General features: G+C 45.2%; 1 protein-coding gene across 6 annotated transcripts in view; it reads left to right on the top strand.

Annotated features, from left to right (window-relative positions):
• TUT4 (terminal uridylyl transferase 4) overlaps positions 1-24,810 on the top strand; it is a 1,006,035-nt gene that overhangs the window by 565,607 nt on the left and 415,618 nt on the right. For all 6 annotated transcript variants that reach the window (XM_069232665.1, XM_069232664.1, XM_069232661.1 and 3 more), the window contains one exon: positions 4,382-4,471. In XM_069232665.1, the coding sequence (XP_069088766.1) occupies positions 4,382-4,471 (90 nt within the window). The remainder of the gene's footprint in view (positions 1-4,381; positions 4,472-24,810) is intronic.

Raw genomic sequence — 24,810 nt, forward strand, 5'->3', positions numbered from 1 at the left:
TGCAGCTAGCAAAGCTTGTTGGCGTTCTTTCGGCGGGAAAACACTTCTGCACGACTCTCCACGGCGAGAGGGATCCGTCCACCAAAGGGGAAGTCTCTAGCCCTTTTCGTTCCTGCAGAAACCTCAGCTTCTTCTGTCCAGTAGAAGCTTCTTTGCACCCGCAGCTGGCATTTCCTGGGCATTTGCCCATCTCCGACTTGCTTGTGACTTTTGGACTTGGTCCCCTTGTTCCACAGGTACCCTAGATTGGAAATCCACAGTTGTTGCATTGTTGGTTTGTGTCTTTCCTGCATTATTCCTCTAACACGACTTCTTTGTCCTTAGGGGAACTTTAGTGCACTTTGCACTCACTTTTCAGGGTCTTGGGGAGGGTTATTTTTCTAACTCTCACTATTTTCTAATAGTCCCAGCGACCCTCTACAAGGTCACATAGGTTTGGGGTCCATTCGTGGTTCGCATTCCACTTTTGGAGTATATGGTTTGTGTTGCCCCTATCCCTATGTTTCCCCATTGCATCCTATTGTAACTATACATTGTTTCCACTGTTTTCTAAGACTATACTGCATATTTTTGCTATTGTGTATATATATCTTGTGTATATTTCCTATCCTCTCACTGAGGGTACACTCTAAGATACTTTGGCATATTGTCATAAAAATAAAGTACCTTTATTTTTAGTATAACTGTGTATTGTGTTTTCTTATGATATTGTGCATATGACACTAAGTGGTACTGTAGTAGCTTCACACGTCTCCTAGTTCAGCCTAAGCTGCTCTGCTAAGCTACCATTATCTATCGGCCTAAGCTGCTAGACACCCTATACACTAATAAGGGATAACTGGGCCTGGTGCAAGGTGCAAGTACCCCTTGGTACTCACTACAAGCCAGTCCAGCCTCCTACAAGAGAGCACAGTCACTGGGGTCCTGGTTAGCAGGACCCCAGTGAACACAGTCAAACACACTGACAAACGGGCCAAAAGTGGGGGTAATCACGCTAGAAAGGGGCTACTTTCCTACACAGGTAGAGTACCTGTCCTTGACCTTTGTCAGGCATCTTTACAGACATTCACAAAGTACGGTTGCCTTGCCATTCAGGTCTGTTGAGAGGGTCATTTTGCCCACACGGTCCTGCAGCATATATTGGTATGAGCCACTTCACAGACCCACCACCTTGGTAGGTACTTCGGTATCTGTTCACAAGGTACGAAATCGGTGGTTAGAAGTATCCATCAAGAAGTTTCTTCCCTTCGGTAATGATCTTTCTGGTGGATACTCTAACCTCAAAATCCTCAACGACCCTCCCATCTCCCCGTTCTGTCAAGTGGGCTCTTTTCTATCTAAAAACATTTCCCAGATCTGCACACTAGCCATACCAATTTGCTGATGGCTTCTAATCCTAAGGGCATGGACAGCCTAGAAAGCAACTTGTATGCTGCTCCACTCGTCACTTCTGAAGAGCCATGACATTGATGTGGCACGCACAATACCTCCTATCACCTGACAGGAGAACTGTTCGAAACATGGCCAGATCTAGCCTGAAACCTGGGGAATATTTACAAGGTGAGAAATCTGTTGTTATTGTCCACCAGAAAGATGGTTACCGAAGGAAAGTAATTATTCATCTGGCCCTTTGTACATTAAAGTTTCCTCCTTGAGGCTCTCTGGAATAATTGTTTAGCGTTCAAAAGGGCTCTGACATCCTTTATGCGTTTCTGTGGCTAAGCCTGGGAGTCCTGAAGGTTAATCAGGACCGGGCATAGCTGATACAAATGCCCCTGGATTAGGCTGAGCAGGATCTGATTTCTCAACCTACTGGCTGTGTGAGCATTTGCCATCCATTTCGACTTCTTTACAGTATTGAAAATTCTCACAGTACCAAAACTGCTGTACTTTCCACTACTTTGGATCTTAAAATGATCCTGAGTGAGAGGGATCCAGCTGCATTTGCACAGTAGCAAACTCTATTCTTTGTTGCTTGCTCAGTTCCTACATCTGCAACTTGGCCCTTTAATGGCTTTGCTCCTTTCTTTCATTGAGAACTAAAGTCATCCCCATACCCTCTTTTCGCTCATCTGTGGTAGCTATTTCCCATTTAGTCCCTCTGGACTCCTCCTTGAGTGTAACAATTTTAAACATCTGTGTTTCTCTTCTGGCAAAGCTGGTTAGTTCCTACGGCTTTGAGATAATTTCCTCTTTGGGCGATTCTCAGATTATAGGCTTGGTGTAAAAATAATTGCATGTTGTCTGGATGAAGCTGAATTGCCTTAAGTTATATAGCAACAAAACAGAAGTTTTCATGTTCCTACATTTGGTACGTCCCGTAGTGACCAACTGAACTAGGGCACACCCAGGTCTCTTTAGTTTTCACTTGCCATCTAGGTGTCTTATTTGTGTCTGAAATGCCAGGATTTTGGGGTAAGAGTCATAATATACAAATTGTATAACCTAACATGAGAGAATAGAACCCAGTAAGGTGATAAGGACCGAGAAGTGCCAGAAAGCTTTTGGAGTACCTGCAGAGAACTTTGCGCAGTGCACCTGTACTGAAGGCCCTTGACTACAACCAGGCCTTGATTATAGAGACTGGTACTTTAGAAAAAGGAGTTATAGCAGTAGTTCCTAACCTGTGGTCCGTGGAACACGCTGGGGTTGCGCGAAGCTTCCTCAGGGGGTCCCCAGCTGCTTAGAAAATTAAGTAATATGAACGGATTAATAAAGGGTATACAAATAAAGTGGCTAAATTTACAATGAGAATTTTACAACTTGATGTCAATGTCAAGGAATTTGAAATTGGAGGCTAAATATTAAATTATTATTGTCAGATTGATTCACGAGAGCAGTGCAGGTGCATCAAACAGAATATAGTATGGACAGTGTGTGGCTTCAATTGAATTTAGACAAGTCTCAGCCTCACTATGCAAATTAAAAGCTTTATTTTTTAAATAATTTATATGTTTGCAAATTAAATAAAATGTGTTATCATTTGTGTATGTGTCTGATGAATGCTTGTCTTTGTATTTTTGTGTATTGTTTTGCGGTTAAAATCATCAAATGTTTAGGCTGGGGTCCCCTGCTTCTAGTAGTGACTCAGTGGGTGGTCCCCAGATTTCAGTGATGATTCAGTGAGAGTCCCCACATTCCAGTAATGACAAAGTGGAGGTCCACAGAAGTCAAAAGGTTGAGAACCACTGAGTTAGAGCACTGTTGGCTTAACATTCACCAGAGTAGAGCATGTCCAATGGCCTTTATCAGTCACGGACTTTGCCATAGAGAGCAGAACTGAGGGCTTTTGAGAAAGCCAAAAAGAAAAAGGGAGCACACTGCCTTGTATTCAAGCGGAAAATAGCCCCAAGGCATCATGGTAAATGCAGTCATTTAACCATAAATAGCGAGAATTTTTCAAAAAATGATTCACCCTAAGTAGGTGCAGCAAGTGCCGTATCGCTGTAGAAAGTCTTTCACCTAAGGTAGGTGCAGCGAGTGCCGTATTTCTGGACACGTGTTTCTGGCTTTGGGCCGTCATCAGCAGAGAGCGTATGTAACTGAAGGGGTCGCTTGAAATGCCGCCAAACGTCTTCACAGGTTTTGGTACCACTCAGTAGGCGCACAGGTGCATCACCAGTGCTCGTCAGCATGAGGCTCACGGGAGCCATCATTTAGACATCCAAAAAGAAAAAGGGAGCACACTGCCTTGCATTCAAGCGGAAAATAGCCCCAAGGCATCATGGTAAATGCAGTCATTTAAATATAAATAGCGAGAATTTTTCAGAAAAAATTATTCACCCTAAGTAGGTGCAGAAAGTGCTGTATCGCTGTAGAAAGTCTTTCACCTAAGGTAGGTGCAGCAAGTGCCATATCTCTGGACACGTGTTTCTGGCTTTCGTCAGTATTCAGCAGAGAGCGTATGTAACTGAAGGGGTCGCTTGAAATGCCGCCAAACGTCTTCACAGGTTTTTGTACCACTCAGTAGGCGAACAGGTGCATACCGAGAATTTTTCAAAAAATTATTTACCCTAAGTAGGTGCATTTAATAAATTTGGTTTATCAAAAAATATGTTTGAATTAGAATTGGATATTGTATCGAAAGCCCTGTGTGTTGTTGAAATCTTAGAGGTTCATCTGCACAACTTAATACAAGAGTAACTTGTGTGTTTCAGGTCCATTTGACAGTCATGAGGTACAGACGTCTATTTCTGCTTCTGTATTTTGTTTTATCAACAATCTGCACTGTAACTATGTTATTAGTGTTAGCCTAGGCTTGACTAAATGTTCTCATCTTTCTAAAATATGAATATTTGAAATGTTCTTATAGCTTTACACTGTGTAAATTGAAGTGTTTTGTATTAGACTAAATCAGCTGTCTTTGTTGCGTATTTTTTAGGCACAGCATAACACAAGAATGCTGGCTTTGTATGCTGCTATTGACCCAAGGGTGAAGTATCTGGGATACACAATAAAGTTTTTTGCCAAGGTAACTTTGCAATTGAATATTTGTATATCACAGATAATATTGCATGCTTGAAATTACCATGTGACCCAACTGATGGTTTAGCATTATTGGCAATGCTTAATTATATAATAGATATAGGTCTGTTTGAATGTGCTTTTTGGTGCGAAAAGGACCCCATAGCCTGCATTTTGTTTCTGTCTGACACGCCATCTTAGTGTTTCCCCCTGTCTAAAAATGTCAAAAAGGAAACCAGGAGTGAGAGGAAATTAAATTCCGAGGAAGGGAATGATCAAAACCCTCTTCTGAATCTACTTCCAGGCTTCCACATCTTTTTCAATCTCCTCAAAGGCATTAAAGAAGGGAAATCACAGATCCAGATATGATCTCTGCTTCTGTGTGCCATTGAGGCTTTTATTAAAAGCAACAGCATACTTTTTGCTATCTTTAACACAGTCAAGAGCTTTAGAGATGAGAGGTTTGACATCAAGATCAATGTCTGATCGGTCATCACCATCATTGCATATGATATCACAGAATGTGACTTAAATGTGCTTGATATTTAGGAGTGCTGCATCTTCACACCGAAGATCAGAGTCAAGGTCTTTAACGTTGAATCGCTCAAACGTTATGACTTCATGGCAAAAAACATGTTGCAAATCACTATCACTGGGTTCGCAGTCACAATCAAGTCTTTGAGGCCAAACATATATCTGGTCCGAGCAGATGCAATCCTGACTACAGAAGTTTAGTGCTTCAGACTACTTCTTGTACTCTAAGAAAGAATAACTGCTCTACTGAGCCAGCCACCCATGTGGGAAAGTCTCCAGAGATTATATCCGATGATGAACACCATTCTCCTCAACACCTACTGGTTGCTATACCACAAGGTATTCAACTTCAGTTCAGCAACCAAGTCCATAGGAGATTACGGTTGCCCCTTCTCTGCTGTATCTCATGCACCTTAGCTGGCAGGTCCTCTGGCATTGCCGTCTCCACTCATTCAGCCAGTGCCTAAACCCTTGCTCCATCAGTACCAGTTGTCCCCCCTCCAAAACATTTGACCACAGTAATAAGACATTAATCTCATTCAGGGTGCAGAGGCAACTTGGGAAGGAGGGCGAAGGAGACATAAGACAAGGACAACAGACCGGAGACGTTTGCAAACTCTTCTTACAGACTTGTGAAGCAGACATAGGGCAAGAACATCATTAGGTAGATTTTTACAGTATGAGGAAAACCTGACATTGATGATTCTTCTTCGAAGAGGAACCTACACGCCACCATCATCTCTGAAATCTCCTGGAAGAGTTTCACCAACTGTGATTATATTCTTTGAGACACTATGCAGAAGTGCTTTGAAGCTTACCATTTCTTATGAGACACTACAATCAACCTAATCAGTATTATTTACAAAGTTGCAGCACAGAAACCTTTTGTGGCCTTGTTTCTTATTAGTAAGTTATTGGAACCATTAATGGAAATTTTCTGAGTTCAAGCTCCTTCCAAGACAGCTACACAGAGATTGATTATAAAAAAAACATTGTTCTGGTTGTAGTAGCTGTGATCAAGAAAAGATTTCTGAACATTTCTCCTCCTTCCCTTCTGTTGCCCATGGTGTTGTTCCATCCGACCCTTCTTCCGTTCCATTTTCCATGGTGTACCCCGTCCCACCTACATGCCTTCATTCAGTTGTTCATGTTGTTGTCTTGTGGTGATAAACGAAGAGAAACTTTCCGCAGGCAGGTGGGTAATCTGTATTTGTTTATTTAAATTAGCCTGTACAAAGTCCCCCAGTGCTAACCTTCCAACGCGTCCACCAACCGGCAACAGAATACTGTTTCCGAACAAAACCCGCATTCGGGAGAATAATGCTCGTGGGCCATAATACAAAGCGCTCAAGAGCAAGCACGTGCATTCACCATTTTACGATGTAACATGTCCCCTCCCAGTCACTCGCCCTATTACCATTGTCTGTTATCAGCTCCCACCCACCTGCTCTTATGTTTGTGCTGTTGCTCCTTGCCACCTTGCTCGCCTTTCCTTCCATTGTCCATGTGCTGTTGCTCCCTCCCACCTTGCTCTCCTTTCCTTCCATTGTCCATGTTGTTGCACCCAGCTACCCACCCACCTTCCCTTTTGTTGTTTGTGATGTTATCTCTCTCCTTCCCTTGTATTGCCTTTATTGCCATTCCCACCTACCATTGCAAAAAGTATTGATGTGGTCTAGCCAGAAAAAGCTGTGTCTAAGCGCTTTTTCCCCACACCCTTCGTCTGTGTTCCCAACCCACAGGACCTCCGTCCACTGATTCGTCTACCCACTCCACCCTCTCGCCTGCACCCCCATGTCCTTCCTCCTGCCTGTGTCTCCTTGCGTTCTGCCCCTGCCAGGAATTTAAACAAGCATTTACAATGCAATTGGTATTGTGTTTGCTTGAGTTAGAGCTATTGGTGTTGTAAATGGATAACAGAACTTCTCTTCCAACATAATTCCAGTGGCCCTGCGTATAACTGATGGGCTAGCAGGCGCACCAAGTTAAAGTCCTTTGCATTCATTTATATTGGTTGAAAAGAGTTTGAAAACCATTCCGCGTACATAGTAGTAGGACTATAATTGTGCCTCGAGCAAGAGGCGAAGAACAACTTCATTGACAACACTCACCAACATATAAAAAAGACAATAAGGCACAACAAGAATTAAATCCAACATTTACACACAGCACCGCGTCTGCTAAATTTGTTTATGCTAATGGAAGCCACTTATCTCTGCACAGAAACACATGAAAATGTGTCTCTCCATGTGTTAAATCAACCCTCTCTAAAAATCTAGGCCTTTGTTAAATATAATGTAACTTGTAGAGAAATAAAGTAAAACATCACTAAGTCCCGAAAAAAACAAGACACCTGTTCATGCCAACTTATGTCAACACATCCTTTGAGGCTTACCCCTTGTCTGGCCTCAATTAGGCTATGCTGGTTGCATTAAAGTTGCTGAAAGTAAAAGTTAACCTCTGCCGGATGGCACAGAATCATGTGGAAACCTTAACAACTGGCAGTAAAAAGAATGGACAGATGTCAGGGTATGAGGAATCGGGTGGGCCCTGAGACCATGGACAGTGTAGAGGGAAACGCTGATTATAGCTTTGGTAATAGGGGATTAATGGAAGGGATCCAGATGAGAGCAGCAAGCTGGATCAGGCTTACATATACAAATTATTAACCGATAATTAGGCCCATTCTCCATTAAACAAAGCTGCCCAACAATTAATGCAAATAGCTCTGATAAGAGGGATTAAAATTCGAGTCAAACATCTGGACTAAACAAAATACAGGCCCAGGCCTATGTGAAGGGACCACCCTTGGTTCCAAACATTCTGGAACCCTGGGTCCGCCACCAACATTCTGAAACCAAAGCGGGTGATACCAGCGAGGCTAAAAAGGGATCCTGGAGAGGTTGGGGGGCTTTTGGCGGGGGAATTGTAATAACATGCAGTACATGGTAAAAATCATCAAATAAAGAGATACTTAGCAACATCAGCCAACCAGCCTCCAGTGCATGCATTCAGTGATGCTGTTCATACGGGTCATTGAAGTACCTTCTTGCAACCATATGTACTATGTACACAGGAGGTCAGTACTGGAATACTGCCAAACACAACAACCAATCAGGAGCTGAGATGTGGTGGATGTGGCTTTTCAGAACCACGCAGAGGATGTGGTCAGAGCTTGCTCTGAGAAAAAGCCAGACACCAGACAACGCAACAATAGCCACAGCCCTCAACACTGATCTGCCGCTACGGCCATGGTGAATCTTACTAGCATGTCAGTGTGTGCCCCGAAACAGGGTGATCAGAGTGGGGTGCCCACCATGCGGAACACAGCCAGAGAACCTCAGAGGACAGTCTGGGCCCCAGCTAACAGAACTATCTCTCTTCTCTGTACACTGGGCCACGCGGCATGGGTGACCACTAGTCACTCATATCATCACCATAACCTGAGGTACAGGTTACAAAGAACATCATGTAATGCATCTAGCTGCTGAGTATCCTAGGTCACAATTTGTGCAACATCTAACACGTGCATGCCCACACTGATTCAAGATTCGTGCTCCCATTCATCTTCTTATCCTAAAAGACCCAATGTAATTTTCCTATATTATGGTTTAATTCACAACCCAAGCAATTTAGAGGTTGGCGTTAGCTGGTGCTGATAGGCTAACATCTGCGTACACCAAGATAGCAATTATAGCGTACGAATAACCCAAATGGTCTCAAATATCAAATTACCCATCTGTGCAATCAATTTACTGCCCCTTTTGCCAGTCTTCTGCCCAGTGCTCCATGCTCATTTCTTCATTTGGAAGCAGTTTAAGGTGCTTAATGTCACCTGGGCCATTTCAGAGCACTAAAAGTTAGTATCCTAATGTTTACATGTTAAGCTTTATCTTGCACAGCAGTATTTTATCCTTGACAGTGGTAATTGTTTGTTTGTGAGCCGACCTTTAAAGAATGCGCTGTTCCATTCTGGAAATCCAGCAGCATTTAGTGACATCTCTAAAGCGAAAAACAAAGTATGATGCAATGACATAACACAAATCAACATAACACAATTAATACATAACCGGGCAAAACAAAATAGACAAAACAAAATGAAACAACAACCACAACACAATGACGCAGCAAAAAAAGGCACCACAGCCCCACAACACACACATCACCACTACAACAAAATGCATCACAACAAATATGCCCTTCCTTGTCACAAATTACCACCTCCAGAATTCTGCCTTCGAAATAAGGTGGTAAAAGATGTTTGTACCAAGCATTGTCTTACTTATCACCAAGGGCAAGTCAAGCGTCAGTCAACAATGTTTTGTGTCTGTCCATTGCTTTCTTACTCGCATCCTCCAAGGAGAAACCGGTTGGGGTATTTACTACCCACATCACTTTTAAGTCTCACATGAACAATGAGTGGGTTGAGTAATTGATTTCACCTTATAAATTACATGGCTAACTCTAAAGGCATTGGATATGTGTCCAATACAACACCAGTCATCAGCAGTATGCTGGTACCCAATGGCATTTGCCACACAGTCTCCCAAGCACTGTATTCCCAATGCACTCCCAATGTATTAATTTACTGCCTGCATTTTGCCGGACTCTGTCTCTCAGTACACGTCAAGTGCTTCCAAATAAAATGAAGTTTGTACAGACATGTCTTGGCACCAAAAAACTAACTTCAGATGTATATTTAATTGCTAAAGACTCGCGATAATTTTAAATCATATTTACTATAATGAAACAAGGGACCGAACCTTGTGATGAATGGCCACTGTAGGAAAATGGCTCCTTGTTTCAGTTACCCCCCCCCCCCACTTTATGTGTGATATTGAGGCTGACTTGACTGAGACTGTGCTGGGACCCTGCTAACCAGGCCCCGGCGCCATTGTTCTTTCACTAAAAATGTACCATTGTTTCCACAATTGGCACAACCTTGGCACACAGATAAGTCCCTTGTAGAAGGTACCAGTGGTACCAAGGGCCCTGTGACCAGGGAAGGTCCCTAAGGGCTGCAGCATGTGTTCTGCCACTCTAAGTGACCCCTCACCTAACACATGCACACTGCCATTGCAGATTATGTGGGGTAGGCGGAGAGAAAAATGCAAAGTCGACATGGCATCCCCCCTCAGGATGCCATGCACACAAAATACTGCCTGTGGCATATGTAAGTCACCCCTGTAGCAGGCCTCAAAGCTTTAAGGCAGGGTGCACTATACCACAGGTGCGGGCATAGCTGCATGAGCAATATGCCCCTACAGTGTCCAAGCAAAACCTAAGACATTGAAAGTACAGTGTGGCCATATCAAGTATATGGTCTGGGAGTTTGTCAAAACGAACTCCACAGCTCCATAATGGCTACACTGAACACTAAGACGTTTGGTAACAAACTTCTCAGAATAATTAACCCACACTGATGCCAGTGTTGGATTTATTTAAAAAATGCGCACAAAGGGCATCATAGAGATGCCCCCCCTGTATTGTACCCAGTCCTTCAGTGCAGGACTGACTGGTCTGTGCCAGCCTGCCACTGAGAGACGAGTTTCTGACCCCATGGAGTGAGAGCCTTTGTGCTCTCTGGGGCCAGAAACAAAGCCTGCACTGGGTGGAGGTGCTTCACACCTCCCCCTGCATGAACTGTAACACTTAGCAGTAAGCCTCTAAGGCTCAGGCTTCGTGTTACAATGCCCAAGGGCACTCCAGCTAGTGGAAATGCCCACCCCCTGGACACAGCCCCTACTTTTGCCGGCAAGTCCAGGGGAGATAATGAGAAAAACAAGGAGGAGTCACCCCCTCAGCCACACCCCTAAGGTGACCAGAGCTGAAGTGACCCCCTCCTTGGAAAATCCTCCATCTTGTTTTGGAGGATTTAGCCCAATAGGGGTAGGAATGTGCTCCACTCACCAAAGGGAGGAAACACAAGGAGCGTGAAGCCACCCTCAAGGACAGTAGCCATTGGCTACTGCCCTGTGACCCTAACACACCCTTAAATTTATTATTTAGGGGCGACCCTGAACCATGGATTTCAGATTCCTGGCAACCTACAAAGAAGGACTGCAGAACTGAAAGCCCCACAGGGAAGAAGGAAGACGACAACTGCTTTGGCCTCAGCCCTACCAGCCTGTCTCCTGATTCAAAAACCTACACCAGCATCCCATCCTGCGGGCCCAGCGACCTCTGCCGACTCAGAGGACTGCTCTGCAACTACAAAGGACAAAGAACTCCAGAGGTCAGCGGAACTGTCTACCTCAAGCAAGAAGAAACCATCTTTAAAGGGACTCCCACCTCACTCCAGAAGCGTGAGTCCCCACTACTCTGCACCCGACGCCCCTGGCCCTTGTCCAGAGAAACAAACGACCCAGAGAGGATACCCAGGCGACTCTGACGACGTGTCTACCCTCTCTGCACCCCCATGACGTTGCCTGCAGAGTGAGTCCCGAGGACCCCCCTGACCTCGACTGCCCTGAAAGAAGAAACCCGCCGCCTGGAAGAACTATTGCACCCACAGCCACTGGTGCAGCAGTGACCAGCAGACGGCTCTCACCCTTGCCTAGTCGGTCACTGGCCCAAGAAGCCCCCCTGTGCCCTGCCTGTAGCGTCTGAGTGACCCCAAGTCCCTCCATTTTATTTCCATTAAAACACGATGTTTGCCCACTGCACCCGGCCGCCCCTGCGCCGCTGAGGGTGTACTCTGTGTGCCTATTTGGGACCCCCCTTCCCCACTAGTGCTCTACAAAACCCCCCTGGTCTGCTCCCCAAGGACGCAGGTACTTACCTGCCAGCAGACTGGAACCGGAGCACCCACTGTCTCCATAGGTGTCTGTTATTTGGGCCCCTCAGTGACATCTGCACCTGACTGGCCCTGTGATGCCCGTCCTGGGTATTTGGGGTTGACTTGAACCTCCATCGGTGGGCTACCTATGCCCCGGAGACTGAACTTGTAAGTGCTTTACTTACCGTATTAACCAACCTGTACTTGCCTCCCCCAGGAACTGTTGAATTTTGCACTGGGTCCACTTTTAAAATAGCTTATTGCCATTTATGCCAAACTGTGTACATTACTGTTTTGATTCAAAGTCCTATCTATACCTATGCAAAGTACCTTCCATCTTCCATTTAATGTACTTACCTGCAATTTGACTCTTGTGGTTCTAAAATAAATTAAGAAAATAATATTTTTCTATATAAAAACTATTGGCCTGGAGTTAAGTCTTTGAGTGTGTGTTCCTGTGTATTGCCCGTGTGTGTACAACAAATGCTTAACACTACCTTCTGATAAGCCTACTGCTCGCCCACACTACCACAAAATAGAGCATTAGTATTATCTAATTTTGCCACTATCAACCTCTTGGGGAACCCCTGGACTCTATGCACACTATCTCTCATTTTGAGATAGTATATGCAGAGCCAGCTTCCTACAGCCACCAATGGTAAATTATAGGCCATACATCATACAGCACAGAGATAATGAGGCCCTGATTTATTTTATCTGCCGATTTATAATTAACAATTAAAAGGGAAATGGGACTTAAAGTTTAAAAATCCCAACAGCGTTTCAAAGAGGCCTAGGCTGACAGCATTACCCCGCTGAGGAAATTGGATTAACGTAGAAAAGCAATGTTTACTGGAACTTCGCAGGGACTTTTGTGAGAGGAAGGATGTTAAATTGTGAGGGTTTGCAATGGGATTTGTTGATTTTTTTAGTGCTACATATTAGATAAAGAAAATTCCACAGTGAGTGCCCCACGTGGAGCGTTTCTGTGGTAACAGATGTTTGTGTTGGGACTGTACGTATAGCAGTGCATTGGGCGGAGTCAGGACAAGATAAGAACATAAACAAGAGAAAATCATCCTGCGCCCTCCCTCCCCCTCTCAAATGTAAATCACTTAAACCCGCCTGGCAACAACAGCATTCACAATAGTGTGTTCAGCTATTCATCAGGCATTGTGCAGAAATACAATGTCAACAATGTACACAAGTCACCCCTTACCCTGGAAAATGAACTCCAAGCTGAACCCTTTACGGCTTGTAAGCTTGCACACCATAGCTCATGGTCTTTTTAACCCCTTCGCTGCCAGGCCTTTTCCCCCTCAGGTGGCAGGAGTTCTTTTTGGCTGTTTGGGGCAGTTCGCGCTTAGGCCCTCATAACTTTTTGTCCACATAAGCTACCAACACCAAATTTGCGGGTTCCCCTAAAGGAGACCAAGAAATTAGCCAAAATACAGCAAACGTTTTTTTATTTTTTTTTTAAAGGGGGTGGGGGTGCAGAAGAAGGCTTGTGGTTTTTTCCCTGAAAATGGCATCAACGAAGGGTTTGCGGTGCTAAAATCACCATCTTCCCAGCTTTCATGAACAAACAGACTTGAATCAGAAAACCAAATTTTTCAACACAATTTTTGCATTTTACTGGGACATACCTCATTTTTACAATTTTTTGTGCTTTTAGCCTTCTTCCAGTTAGTGACAGAAATGGGTGTGAAAACCAGTGCTGGGTCCCGGAAAGCTAAACATTTCTGAAAAGTAGACTAAGGGCCTGATTACAACTTTAGAGGACGGTGTTAATCCGTCCTAAATGTGACGGATATACCACCTACCATATTACGAGTTCCATAGGATATAATGGACTCGTAATACGGTAGGTGGTATATCCGTCCCATTTGGGACGGATTAACTCCGTCCTCCAAAGTTGTAATCAGGCCCTAAATGCTGAATTCACCAAGGGGTAATTTCTGTAGATCCTACAAGGTTTTCCTACAGAACAAAACAGCTGAAATAAAAAAATATTGAAATTGAGGTGAAAAAAAAACAGCCATTTTTCTCCACATTTTCCTCTGTAACTTTTTCCTGCATTGTCCGATTTTTGAAAGCAATATACCTTTACGTCTGCTGGACTCTTCTGGTTGCGGGATATATAGGGCTTGTAGGTTCATCAAGAACCCTAGGTACCCAGAGCCAGTAAATGAGCTGCACCTTGCAATAGGTTTTCGTTCTATACCGGGTATAAAGCAATTCAGTTGGTGAAATATAAAGAGTGAAAAATAGTAATCAAGGAAACCTTTGCATTTCCAAAATGGGCACAAGATAAGGTGTTGAGAAGCAGTGGTTATTTGCACCTCTCTGAATTCCGGGGTGCCCATACTAGCATGTGAATTATAGGACATTTCCCAAATAGATGTCTTTTTTACACACTGTCTTACATTTAGAAGAAAGAAATGCAAAGAAAGACAAGGGGCAATAACACTTGCTCTGCTATTCTGTGTTCCCCCAAGTCTCCCGATACAAATGGTACCTCACTTGTGTGGGTAAGCCTAATGCCTGCGACAGGAAACGCAACATGGACACATCACATTTTTACATTGAAATCTTGCATGTTTTTTGGAAAGTGGCTAGCTGTGGATTTTGGCCTCTAGCTCAGCCGGCACCTAGGGAAACCTACCAAACCTGTGTATTTTTTAAAACTAGACACCTAGGGGAATCCAAGATGGGGTGACTTGTGGGGTTGTCACCGGGTTCTGTTACCCTGAATCCTTTGCAAACTTCAATATTTGGCAAAAAAAACACTTTTTGCTCACATTTCGGTTACAGAAATTTCTGGAATCGGAGAGGAGCCACAAATTTCCTTCCACTCCAACATTCCCCCAAATCTCCTGATAAAAATTATACCTCACTTGTGTGGGTGGCTCAGGTGCCTGCAACAGGAAAAGGCCAAAAACCTGTAGAGATTGAGGGGATAACATGGCGAGTTGATAAGCACATATCTTTCTTTTATACATCTTTAGTCTGACTCTGCTTTGGGGAACCACACAAGTGAGGTTTCATTCTACTTGGGAGACTGAGAGGAACGTTGGGGGGGGGGTAGGAAATTTGTGCCGGAGTGGTGATCCTACAAAGAAAAGTGAGGAAAACAAGCTTTTTCAAACAAATTTTGAGGTTTGCAGAAGAGTCTGGGTAAGAAAATGTTGGGGATCCACGCAAGCCACACCTCCCTGGACTCCTTGGGTGTCTAGTTTAAAAAAAGTCTGGGTTTGGTAGGTTTCCCTAGATGAAGGCCACACCCAGGAACAAAAGCATAGGTGCCCCTGCCCCCCAAACAAAGGTAGTTCTGTAATAGATCATTTTTGTGTCTCCACATCCTTCTGTGATGCTCCAAACACTAGAATTGTGAAATTAAATGTACTTAGGTTATGTTAAGAAGACCTCCTCACTCACCAACCAAGTTGGTGGCATGCTTCATCATCGGGGTCCCACCCGAGACACCCAGCATGCCACGGGTGTGCTGCGACACCTGATTACAGCGTAACAGGTTTTGTCGTTTTTTACCACACATTCTGGTTGGATTTGGCACGAGGGTGAGTGATGGTTCAGTAGATAAAATTTTAATAACTCGAGATTTCACAAAAATTAAATGCACTGTTAATAACTCAAAGAACAAAAAACTGAACCAATGACACAACTCATGAGCTGTAAAGCCACGACAAGGCAACAACCGCTTTACAGTCCATTCACATACCTTTCATACATGACATGCACAAGATTATTCACGCCACCAGCCACTGGCCCAACACATTACAACACTCACATCAACAGACGTGCCACTGAAGGGCCCATCACTTACATATGCCCAAATGCCTGATACTGCAATCGCACCAGCTGATGGGAGTGTGTGGACTGATGTTTGGCTGGCACCGTCAGCCAAGCGCCACCCCATGCACACCGTCAGCCAAGCGCCACCCCGTTCACACCGCAGCCAAGCGCCAGCCAAGCGCCACCCCATGCACAATGCCAGCCAAGCGCCACTCCACGCACACCGCCAGCCAAGCACCACTCACACCGCCATCACTTTTTTTTAAACAACAAAGAAACCACTAACCAATTATAAATAAAGGCAAAACTAAAAATGCAAAAGTACTAACTGAATACATGACAGAAATGCTAACCATGAAACTGATCATATGAAAATATAAAACAGGCAGCTTACGCTCACGGTATTTCCCATAAATATTTTTCGGTGTGGTAATTCTTGAAACAGTCAGCCACACAAAGCCCAGGCTTTGAAGGGCAATCGGGGTAGTACATCTGGCTCTCCCTCCGGATACCTCTTCAAGGCACAGACTCTACATTTCTTAGTAGGCAAGTCTTTTTTGGGGGAGTAGGAGGAATATCATCAGGAAAGTGGCGATCTTTTAATCTAGCCACATCCTCCATCTCTGCTACTCTAGGAACTCTTGCCTGTTCCACCACAATAAGGCTGTCTATCACTGACTCCTGAAATTCAACAAATTTCATCCTTGAATAAGGGGAACAATCCTTGAACACAATAAAAGCATTAAAAGTTGCCAAATGAAATAAATGTATTTGTACCACACTTAAGACTTACGAAGAGCAGTGTAAGGTTCCAACCTCTGATCTACTCTATCAACACCACCCATGTGCTTATTGTAGTCCAAAATGCATGCAGGTTTGCGCACTTGGGCAACCTGACCCCAAACAGTCACAGGTGAAATACTCTCATCATGGATGGTAATAACCATGTACAAATTCCTCCTGTCTGAAAATTTCAGAGCTAGCAGCTCTTCATACCACAAGGGACTGCACTGTCCTCTCAAGTTTTTTTTTTACAGACAAGCTCCCTTGGACAGCTTTTCCAGATAGAACGGATTATACCACAAGCAACAGTGTCCACTCTGAACAACTACTTGAACAACTGCACTCCAGTGTAGAAATTATCTATGTACAAATGGTGACCTTTGTTAAACAATCGTCTACAAAGTTCCCACAAAATGTTGTCGCTAACTCCAAAAGTGAGCGGACAACCAGGGCGGTCAATACTGGAATCCCTACCAGTGTAGACCCGGAAATTATACACGTATCATGTACTACTTTCTGACAGCCTATACAATTTAATTCCATACCGTGCCCTCTTGCTTGGAATGTACTTCTTAAAAACCAAACGCCCCTTGAACAAGACCAAAGACTCATCCACACTTATTTCTTTGCCTGGAACATACACCTCTGAAAACCGATCTACAAAATGATCAAGGACAGGCCTAACCTTAAAAAGACGGTCACAATCAGGGTGATCTTGTGGCAAAGCTAAAGTATTGTCCACAAAATGCAGCATCTGAAGAAGAAGCAAATAGCGATTACGATTCATGGTTGAGGAAATATAGCCGTTGCCGTCAAGGGACTAGTAGACCAATAAGAAGCCAGTGACGGCTTCCTTATCAACCCCATCAAAAAAGTCAAATCTAAGAACTTTTCATCTCTTCCAGATTTGTGGGAATCCACTGGGTAGCTCTAGACTGAGGCCCAAGTCTGCCAGCATTGTCCCTCAAATACTGCTCTGCATGCAAATTAGTCTGTTCAACAATTTCTTCCAAAAATACATTGTCCATAAACAACTCAAAGAAATTGACAGGCAAAAGGTTTTCTGTATTTACTCTACACCCTGGGAGACCAGTAAAGGCAGGCAACTGTGGCTGCTCCATGTTTGGGTCAACCCAGGTGTCAGGTCTTCCAAAGGGAAACCTTTCAGCCCCGGACTGCTGCACTATTGGCACATCAGTATCCTCCTCTAAATCAAGCCCTTCATCTGTACTCAGAGTGGCCTTCTCATCAGAAGATTTCTCTCAGACAGAAAACTCACTGCCAGAATCTCTTACTTCCTCCTCTGCCTCAGATGCAGAGTCAGTCTCATAATCATGGCCAGAAGACAACTCAAAAGGCATGCCAACAACCTGCTGAGCGGTCACTCTGCGACTAGCCATGATCCTTTCTTACAACAAATAGATTGCTAACAACAACCAGCAGTCTAAAACAAGTAATAAACAAAGTGTGGCTTTATCAAAAAGAGTTGTGTACTAAAAAAAACGATACCACTCACTTGCCTGAAAAAGCTAGACTCACCAGCAACTACTCTGCACAGACACTGCAATCACCAATGATATCCCACTAAAAAGAAAAGCAAATTAGACATAAGACAACAAATATAATTGTGCCCAAATCTAAGGACAATTTCATACTCAATCCTGCATTTAGTACACCACCTACAAACATGTCATTCAAGCATGTCAACAATACTCCTTTGGAGAAAATTGCTTTTACTTACCTAAAACATGCAACTACGCAAACCGCAGGTCGACTACTATCAAAATCACAAGGATCCACAACAAAGGAAGCAAAAGCTTTGAACTAGGACAAAAAGAAGAAATAAACTGGTATAATCACAAATACAAATAATTTGCCAGTTGACGAACACCCCTTCACCAAGAATTTTCAAATTTTCCCTGGTGCCTCAGTGGCTTGGGGGGCAGAAATGGGCATCAGTAATGTGCCCAAGGAGCCGCCCCCACACAAAAAACACACACACACAAGATCCCTGGTGCCTAAGTGGATTCTGCCCCGGGGCAGATGGGCCTTAAAAATACAGCCTGATCTGCCAACACTAATGCCCCCCCCCACCCCCACCCCCCCTGTGGTGGGGGGCTACCCTTGCCCAATGGGTGCCCCCAAGACACAAAACACACAATACAATCCCTGGGCCTAGTGGGTTTCGGCCGATCTGCACCCGGGGGGGGGGGGGAGGGGGGGCGTGAAACACAGATATACGTATGCCCCAGGGGAGTGACTCTTGCCCAAGGGGTCGCTCCCCAGAATGAACTAAAAAGAACATTCCTGGTGCCGGATTCCATTGAAAACAGGCACAGGGGGAAAGGAAAAACTCTTTCCTTTCCCCCTGTGTCTGTTTTCCACCCCCCAACCATCCCCAGGGGAAGGACTCATCGTATATGCATCTTCTCTCCTAATGCGCTGTAAGCAAATGGCTTTCACCGTGTCCTTGGCAGCATTTGATAACGTCAGTGCGCTGTGAGCACGCTGATGTCATCAGATTGCCGAGGGGGTGGAAGGGGAAGCGATTCCCCTTCCATCCCCAACTGGGGTTGTGGGAGGGAGGACCAGGGGGGGGGGGTGCCAGTGCTTCCCCCGTAGGCCGGGTGAAGGACGATCTGGTCTCATCCCCAGCACATGGTTAAACGGACTGCAGAGCCCACATGTTGAACTTTATGGATTAATGTAAACCACTGTGCAGTTTCAACATTTTTTATTTAATTTACAGCTGTAGAGAATCAAGCCAAGGAATGGTGGGAGCCAGGGAGCCGAGAGAGAGAGCAGCAGACAAGGCACAGGGAGCCTTTGAAGAGCAATCGTGACTAAGATAACAGCCTGATTTACAGCCCTGTTTACAGTGAAGCTAAGCTGAGAGCAAGAATACTTTGCAAATGAAAAGACAAGCTTAACCAAACACCAGCAGGAAACCAAGAGAAAAGAGTCCCCTACAGGAGATATAAACATGACAAAACATAATTATGCCGTAGTTGGTCCCTGCTCCCAAAGAGGAAAAGGCAGGACAGAGAGGCATGACTGACCACCAGCAAGGAAGGATTTTTAAATGACACTGAAAGCAACAAATTGAATCTCTGTAATATGCTTACGCTCGACCTAAAAAAGCACTATGAAACAGCCAACACTAGCCACATCACATCACATCTTTTTTTTTTTTTTTTTTTAAACTTCTAACCACAGAACATTGGCAAACCATCGACAAAGCCAATCCCTTGCCATAAGAGAGACCTACTGGCGTTTGTAATTATTCACTGAATGCAATTATGGTATAGTTTTAGCATTTGCAAAGGAATTTTTGAGCAGCATATGTGGTTGAAGCCTGAGCTATCTTATGAATCCAAAGGCCACTTAATTAAGTAATTAAGAGGTAGATTAAGAAAAGAGGATAATAGAATTGTCATTGAGGTTATTCTGTAAGTATCTATAGCATGTCTGGTAGCCCTAAATCTCTGGTCACCTGTGTGAATAGATGAATGAATGTGTGCTCTATGCCAGCATGTAACCTGTGTGCTTCTTTATTTCTGTACTGTGCAAAAATACATTTGTTGATCAAACATGTGTAAATGTTTTAATACACACTTTATAGTCTTGCACTTGGGACAGCTGAATAGTCTTCTTGACACTGCTTTCCTAAAGTACACGCTTTGGTACTAAAATCAGTAGTTGTAAGAGACCAAAATATTTTCCCTCCTTCTCCAGAAGTGCAGTTCTGTACTATTACAGCCATTTCTCCTGTGTCCTTCTACAGCCACACCCATCTCCTCCCAGATTCCCCTCCTATATCACATTTTCCCCTATATGTGCTGTGTTGCATCAACACTCGTCTCTTCCCACACCTCTGCCTACCACTTGCCTCAGTTTTCCTCATGGCCTCCACATTATAACATCAGTGTGTTCGTAGCATGTGTGGCTGTAGATGCGCATGTTCTGCATACTTGCATCTCGTGATGCGCTCAGACATTACAACTTGCTTTTTCTTTGAAGATACTTCAGTTCCCTTAGTTCACAATGCGCCTGGGTACCAAGTACACTATATGCAATATCTGCCTCTCTCCAGACCATAAATCTTCCTGTTAGTTCTGCTTTGTCATTTGCCGTTAAAAGACCGAGGTACCAAAGGGAAAGGCATTGAGCACACTCGAAAATGCAGCAAGTCATCTTCTGAGCCTCCAGATTGTCAGCAAACATGATCTGCTTGGGAGCAAGGAGCAAGAGGTGGGTCCCTCTGGATCCTAGCAGCACAACTGATGCCTGGCCCTGAAACATTGTCCACGAGTGCCTCAGAGAAGAAAGACCAAATGGGCACCCTCAGCATTAACACCAGTGGGGCCCCTCACAGAGAAAATATTGAGGGCCGTAAGTAGTGCCAAGTCACGGGGCTAAAGCCTTGCCCACTGCCACTGGAGTCTTACCTTGAGCTCTGATCAGGGCAACAAAAAGGCCTCCACCTCTGGCCCGCCGCTGTCTTCGGGCTCCAGTCAGCATCCAGAGAAGGCTTTGAAGCCAAGCAAGCTGCCTACAGAAGACATCAAACCATAACACGCTTCAACACCCTCTCGCCCGAAGAAGCTGAGCCTCTCCTCTTGGAACCAGAACAGATGGCAAAAGCACCTCCCGAACCGAATGCTGAATTGACATCAAGGGCCCCTTGAACACCAAGATCGAAGAAGCCCAAGGCTCTCATCTTAGAGAGACTGGTTGAGGAAAACAATGCTAGACAGAAGCAGCTGTTCAGTCAACGAGATACAAGAAAGATTTCTGGTTATCCACCCAATGAGAAGCCATCGACCACACTGCCCTGATTCCCAAGAAAAGCAGGCTAACTTTTATGAATGAGTTCACTTTTTTCCACGACACCCAGTGCCCAAGAGCTGTATAAAGACAAGACTACAAGCCCTCCTCCCCATTTTCTCACACCCAAGAATTCACCAACACCAGACTCTCCTGAGAGGTGAGTCATTCCTTTTCTGTTCAAGATAGCTCTTATTAGGAGGGAGACATTTCTGACTTGCTTGCTGGGGCAGGATAGTGGGATGACCCCTGGAATTACTGTCTGCAAATGATCCAACATCTGGAGCCTTACCCAGCCAAGCAAGCTCCTTTGAATGATAAGTTTGCGTATCATGCTGTTCTTCAGAGAGTGTCATGGCACCATAAGATTGACCTGCATGTCCTACAGGACAAGGATGATTTCCTGGTGAAGGCCCTCCTCCATGACTAAATGCACTGTCCAGTTCCTGACTATGCTCAAGGTTGTCCCGACAACTTTAAAGATTCAGTGCTAAAGTGGCCACGCCGCAGGTTGAGCGGCCAGGTCCTCTCCGACTCCCTGGTGTTCCATACGGCAAGGAAGCAAACCTCCACTCAAGCAATGTGATACACCCACCAACCCCAGATAGGGAGAGAAAGCACTTTGATGCTAAAGGCAAACAGCAGTTAGTGCCTTCAGACACAGTTTGCATGGGCTCCCATGGGTGGCACAATACATGCAGCCCATGGGGGACCCCTGGTGTACCAATGCTTTGTGTACCTAAGTACCATATAGTAGGGACTTAAATGGGAGCACCTATATGCCAATTGTGGGTGTAAAAAGTTTAACAGTAGCCAAATTTAAAGGAGAGCGCTCACAGTCACTGGGGTCATGATTACCAGGATCCCTGTCAGCTACTGTCTAAACACATTGACATGAGGCAAAAAGTGGGGACAGCTATGCTAGAAAGATGACACTTTCCTACACCTAGTGCCAGCCTGTCTGCCTAAAAAATAGAGCAGCCCCTGCCTCAAGTGTAGGAAGCTGGCTCTCTATATAATGTACTAAAACGGAGTGCAGTGTGCAGACACCAGTGGATCCCCAATTAGTATTTGTAGGAAACTGGCACTTGTTGCAGTTACCCCCCACAGTTTGCCTGATATTGATGCTGACTTGACTGAGTGTGTTTTGGGATCCTGCTAACCAGTCCACAGAACCAGTGTTCTTTCTGTAAAATTTACCATTGCTTCCATAATTGGCACACCTCTGGCACACAGTTAAGTCCCCTGTAAAAGGTACCAGTGGTACCAAGGGCCGTGTGACCAGGAAGGGTCCCTAAGGGATGCAGCATGTGTTGTGCCACCCTAAGGGACCCCTCACCTAACACACTGCCATTGCAGATTGTGTGTGTTGGTGGGGAGAAAGAGGCAAAGTCGAAATGGCACCCCCCTCAGGGTGCCATGTCCACAAAACACTGCCTGTGGCATAGGTAAGTCACCCCCCAGCAGGCCTTACAGCCCTAAGGAAGGGTGCCCTATACCACAGGTGAGGGCATAGCTGCATGAGCCATATGCCCCTACAGTGTCTAATTCCATTCTTAGACATTGTAAGTGCAGTGTGCCCATATTAAGTATATGGTCTGGGAGTTTGTCAAAGCGAACTCCACAGTTTTATAATGCCTATACTGAATACTGGGACGTTTGGTATCAAACTTCTCAGCACAATAAACTCCCACTGATGCCAGTGTGGGATTTATTAACAAATGCTCACAGAGGGCATCTTAGAGATGCCCCCTGTATTTTACCCAATTCTCTAGTGTAGGACTGACTGGTCTGTGCCAGCCTGCCACTAGTAGATGAGTTTATGACCCCATGGGGTGAGGGCCTTTGTGCCCTCTGAGGCCAGAAACAAAGCCTGCTCTGGGTGGAGGTGCTTCACACCTCTCCCTTGCAGGAACTGTAACACCTGGTGGTGAGCCTTAAAGGCTCAGGCTTTGTGTTACAATGCCCCAGGGCACTCCAGCTAGTGGAGATGCCTGCCCCCTGATCAAGCCCCCACTTTTGGCAGCCAGTTCGGTGGGAAACTTAAGAAAAACGAGGAGGAGTGACCACTCCAGCTGGGACCACCCCTAAGGTGTCCAGAGCTGAATTGACCCCCAATGGCAGAATCCTCAATCTTGGTTTGGAGGACAGGAACCAATAGGGATGTGCCCTCCCCAAAGGGAGAGGACACAAGGAGGGTGTAGCCACCCTCAGGGACAGTAGCCATTGGCTACTGGCCTCTGACTACTGTAATGCCCCTTAACCTTGTATTTAAGGGCTTCCCTGAACCCAGCTCACCAGATTCCTGGCGACCTACAAGAAGGACGACTGCTAAGCTGAAAACTCCAGCAGAGAAGAATGAAGACAACTGCTTTTGCCCCAGCCCTACTGGCCTGTCTCCTGCCTCAAAGAACCTGCAAAAAGATCAACGACGCGCCCAGCGGGCCCAGTGACCTCTGCCAACTCCAGAGGACTGCCCTGCTCCCAAAAAGACCAAGAACTCCAGAGGACAGCGTCTCTGTCTGAAGAAACCTACAACTAAGGACTCCCACCTCACTCCAGATGCATAAGTCCTGACCCCTGTGCACCAGACGCCCATGGCCCGTGTCCAGGTGGTCCACCCAGCAAGAAAAGGTCCCTAGGCGATTGTGACCAAGTGCCCACCCGGAGTTGACCCCTCTACCCCTCCACAACGATGCCTGCAGAGGGAATCCCGAGGAACCACTGACCGTGTGCTCCAGATGTCGCCTGAACCTGCAGCCCCCAGGCCTTGGAGAAACCGACCCCCGGTGCCTCCTCGTTCAGCAGGCGGCCCTCTTCCCTGTCCGACCAGTGGTGTGCCCAAGATACCCCCCCAACTCCGGACCTCACCTGCAGCCTCTCAGTGACCCCCGGGATTCCTCATAGACTGACATTGGAAACCCGACGTCCTATTTGCACCCTGCACCCAGCCGCCGTTGTGCCGCTGAGGATGTGTGTTTGGTGCCTACTTCTAGCCCCTTCAGTGCTCTTCTAATCCCCCCTCTCACCCCCAGGTTAAATTTGCTCAACTTTGATCTCTGCACCCGGCTGGCCCCATGTTGCTGGTGGTGGGTGTTTGGGGTTAACTTGAACCCCAACCGGTAGACCTCCTAAATCCTGGAGACTGATACTGTAAGTGTTGTACTTACCTGTTAACAGATCTAAATTTTCTTCACCCCAAAAACTGTTTGAAAAATGCAGTGTCCATTTTTAAAATAGCTTTTTGCCAATAATTCAAAAACTGTATTACATACCTATTCCAAACAAAGTACTGTTGATATGTGTGTGAAATACGAAACCTTTAAGGTACTTACCTGCAACCTGAATCTTGTGGTTCTAGAAATAAACTAAGATACATTTTTGCAATATAAAAAACATTGGTCTGGAGTTGAGTCATTGAGTGTGCGCTTCTTCCATTGTCTGTGAGTGTACAACAAATGCTTTGAACTACTCTCCGATTAGTCTAACTGCTCGACCACACTACTGCAAAGAGAGCATTAATATTTTCTACTTTTGCCTCTGTTAAGCCTTTGGGGAGCCCTGGACTCTGTGGACACTATATCGCACTTTGATATAGTATATACAGAGAC

The sequence above is a fragment of the Pleurodeles waltl genome, chromosome 4_2, assembly GCF_031143425.1.
Source record: "Pleurodeles waltl isolate 20211129_DDA chromosome 4_2, aPleWal1.hap1.20221129, whole genome shotgun sequence".
In the NCBI taxonomy this organism is placed as follows: Eukaryota; Metazoa; Chordata; class Amphibia; order Caudata; family Salamandridae; genus Pleurodeles; species Pleurodeles waltl.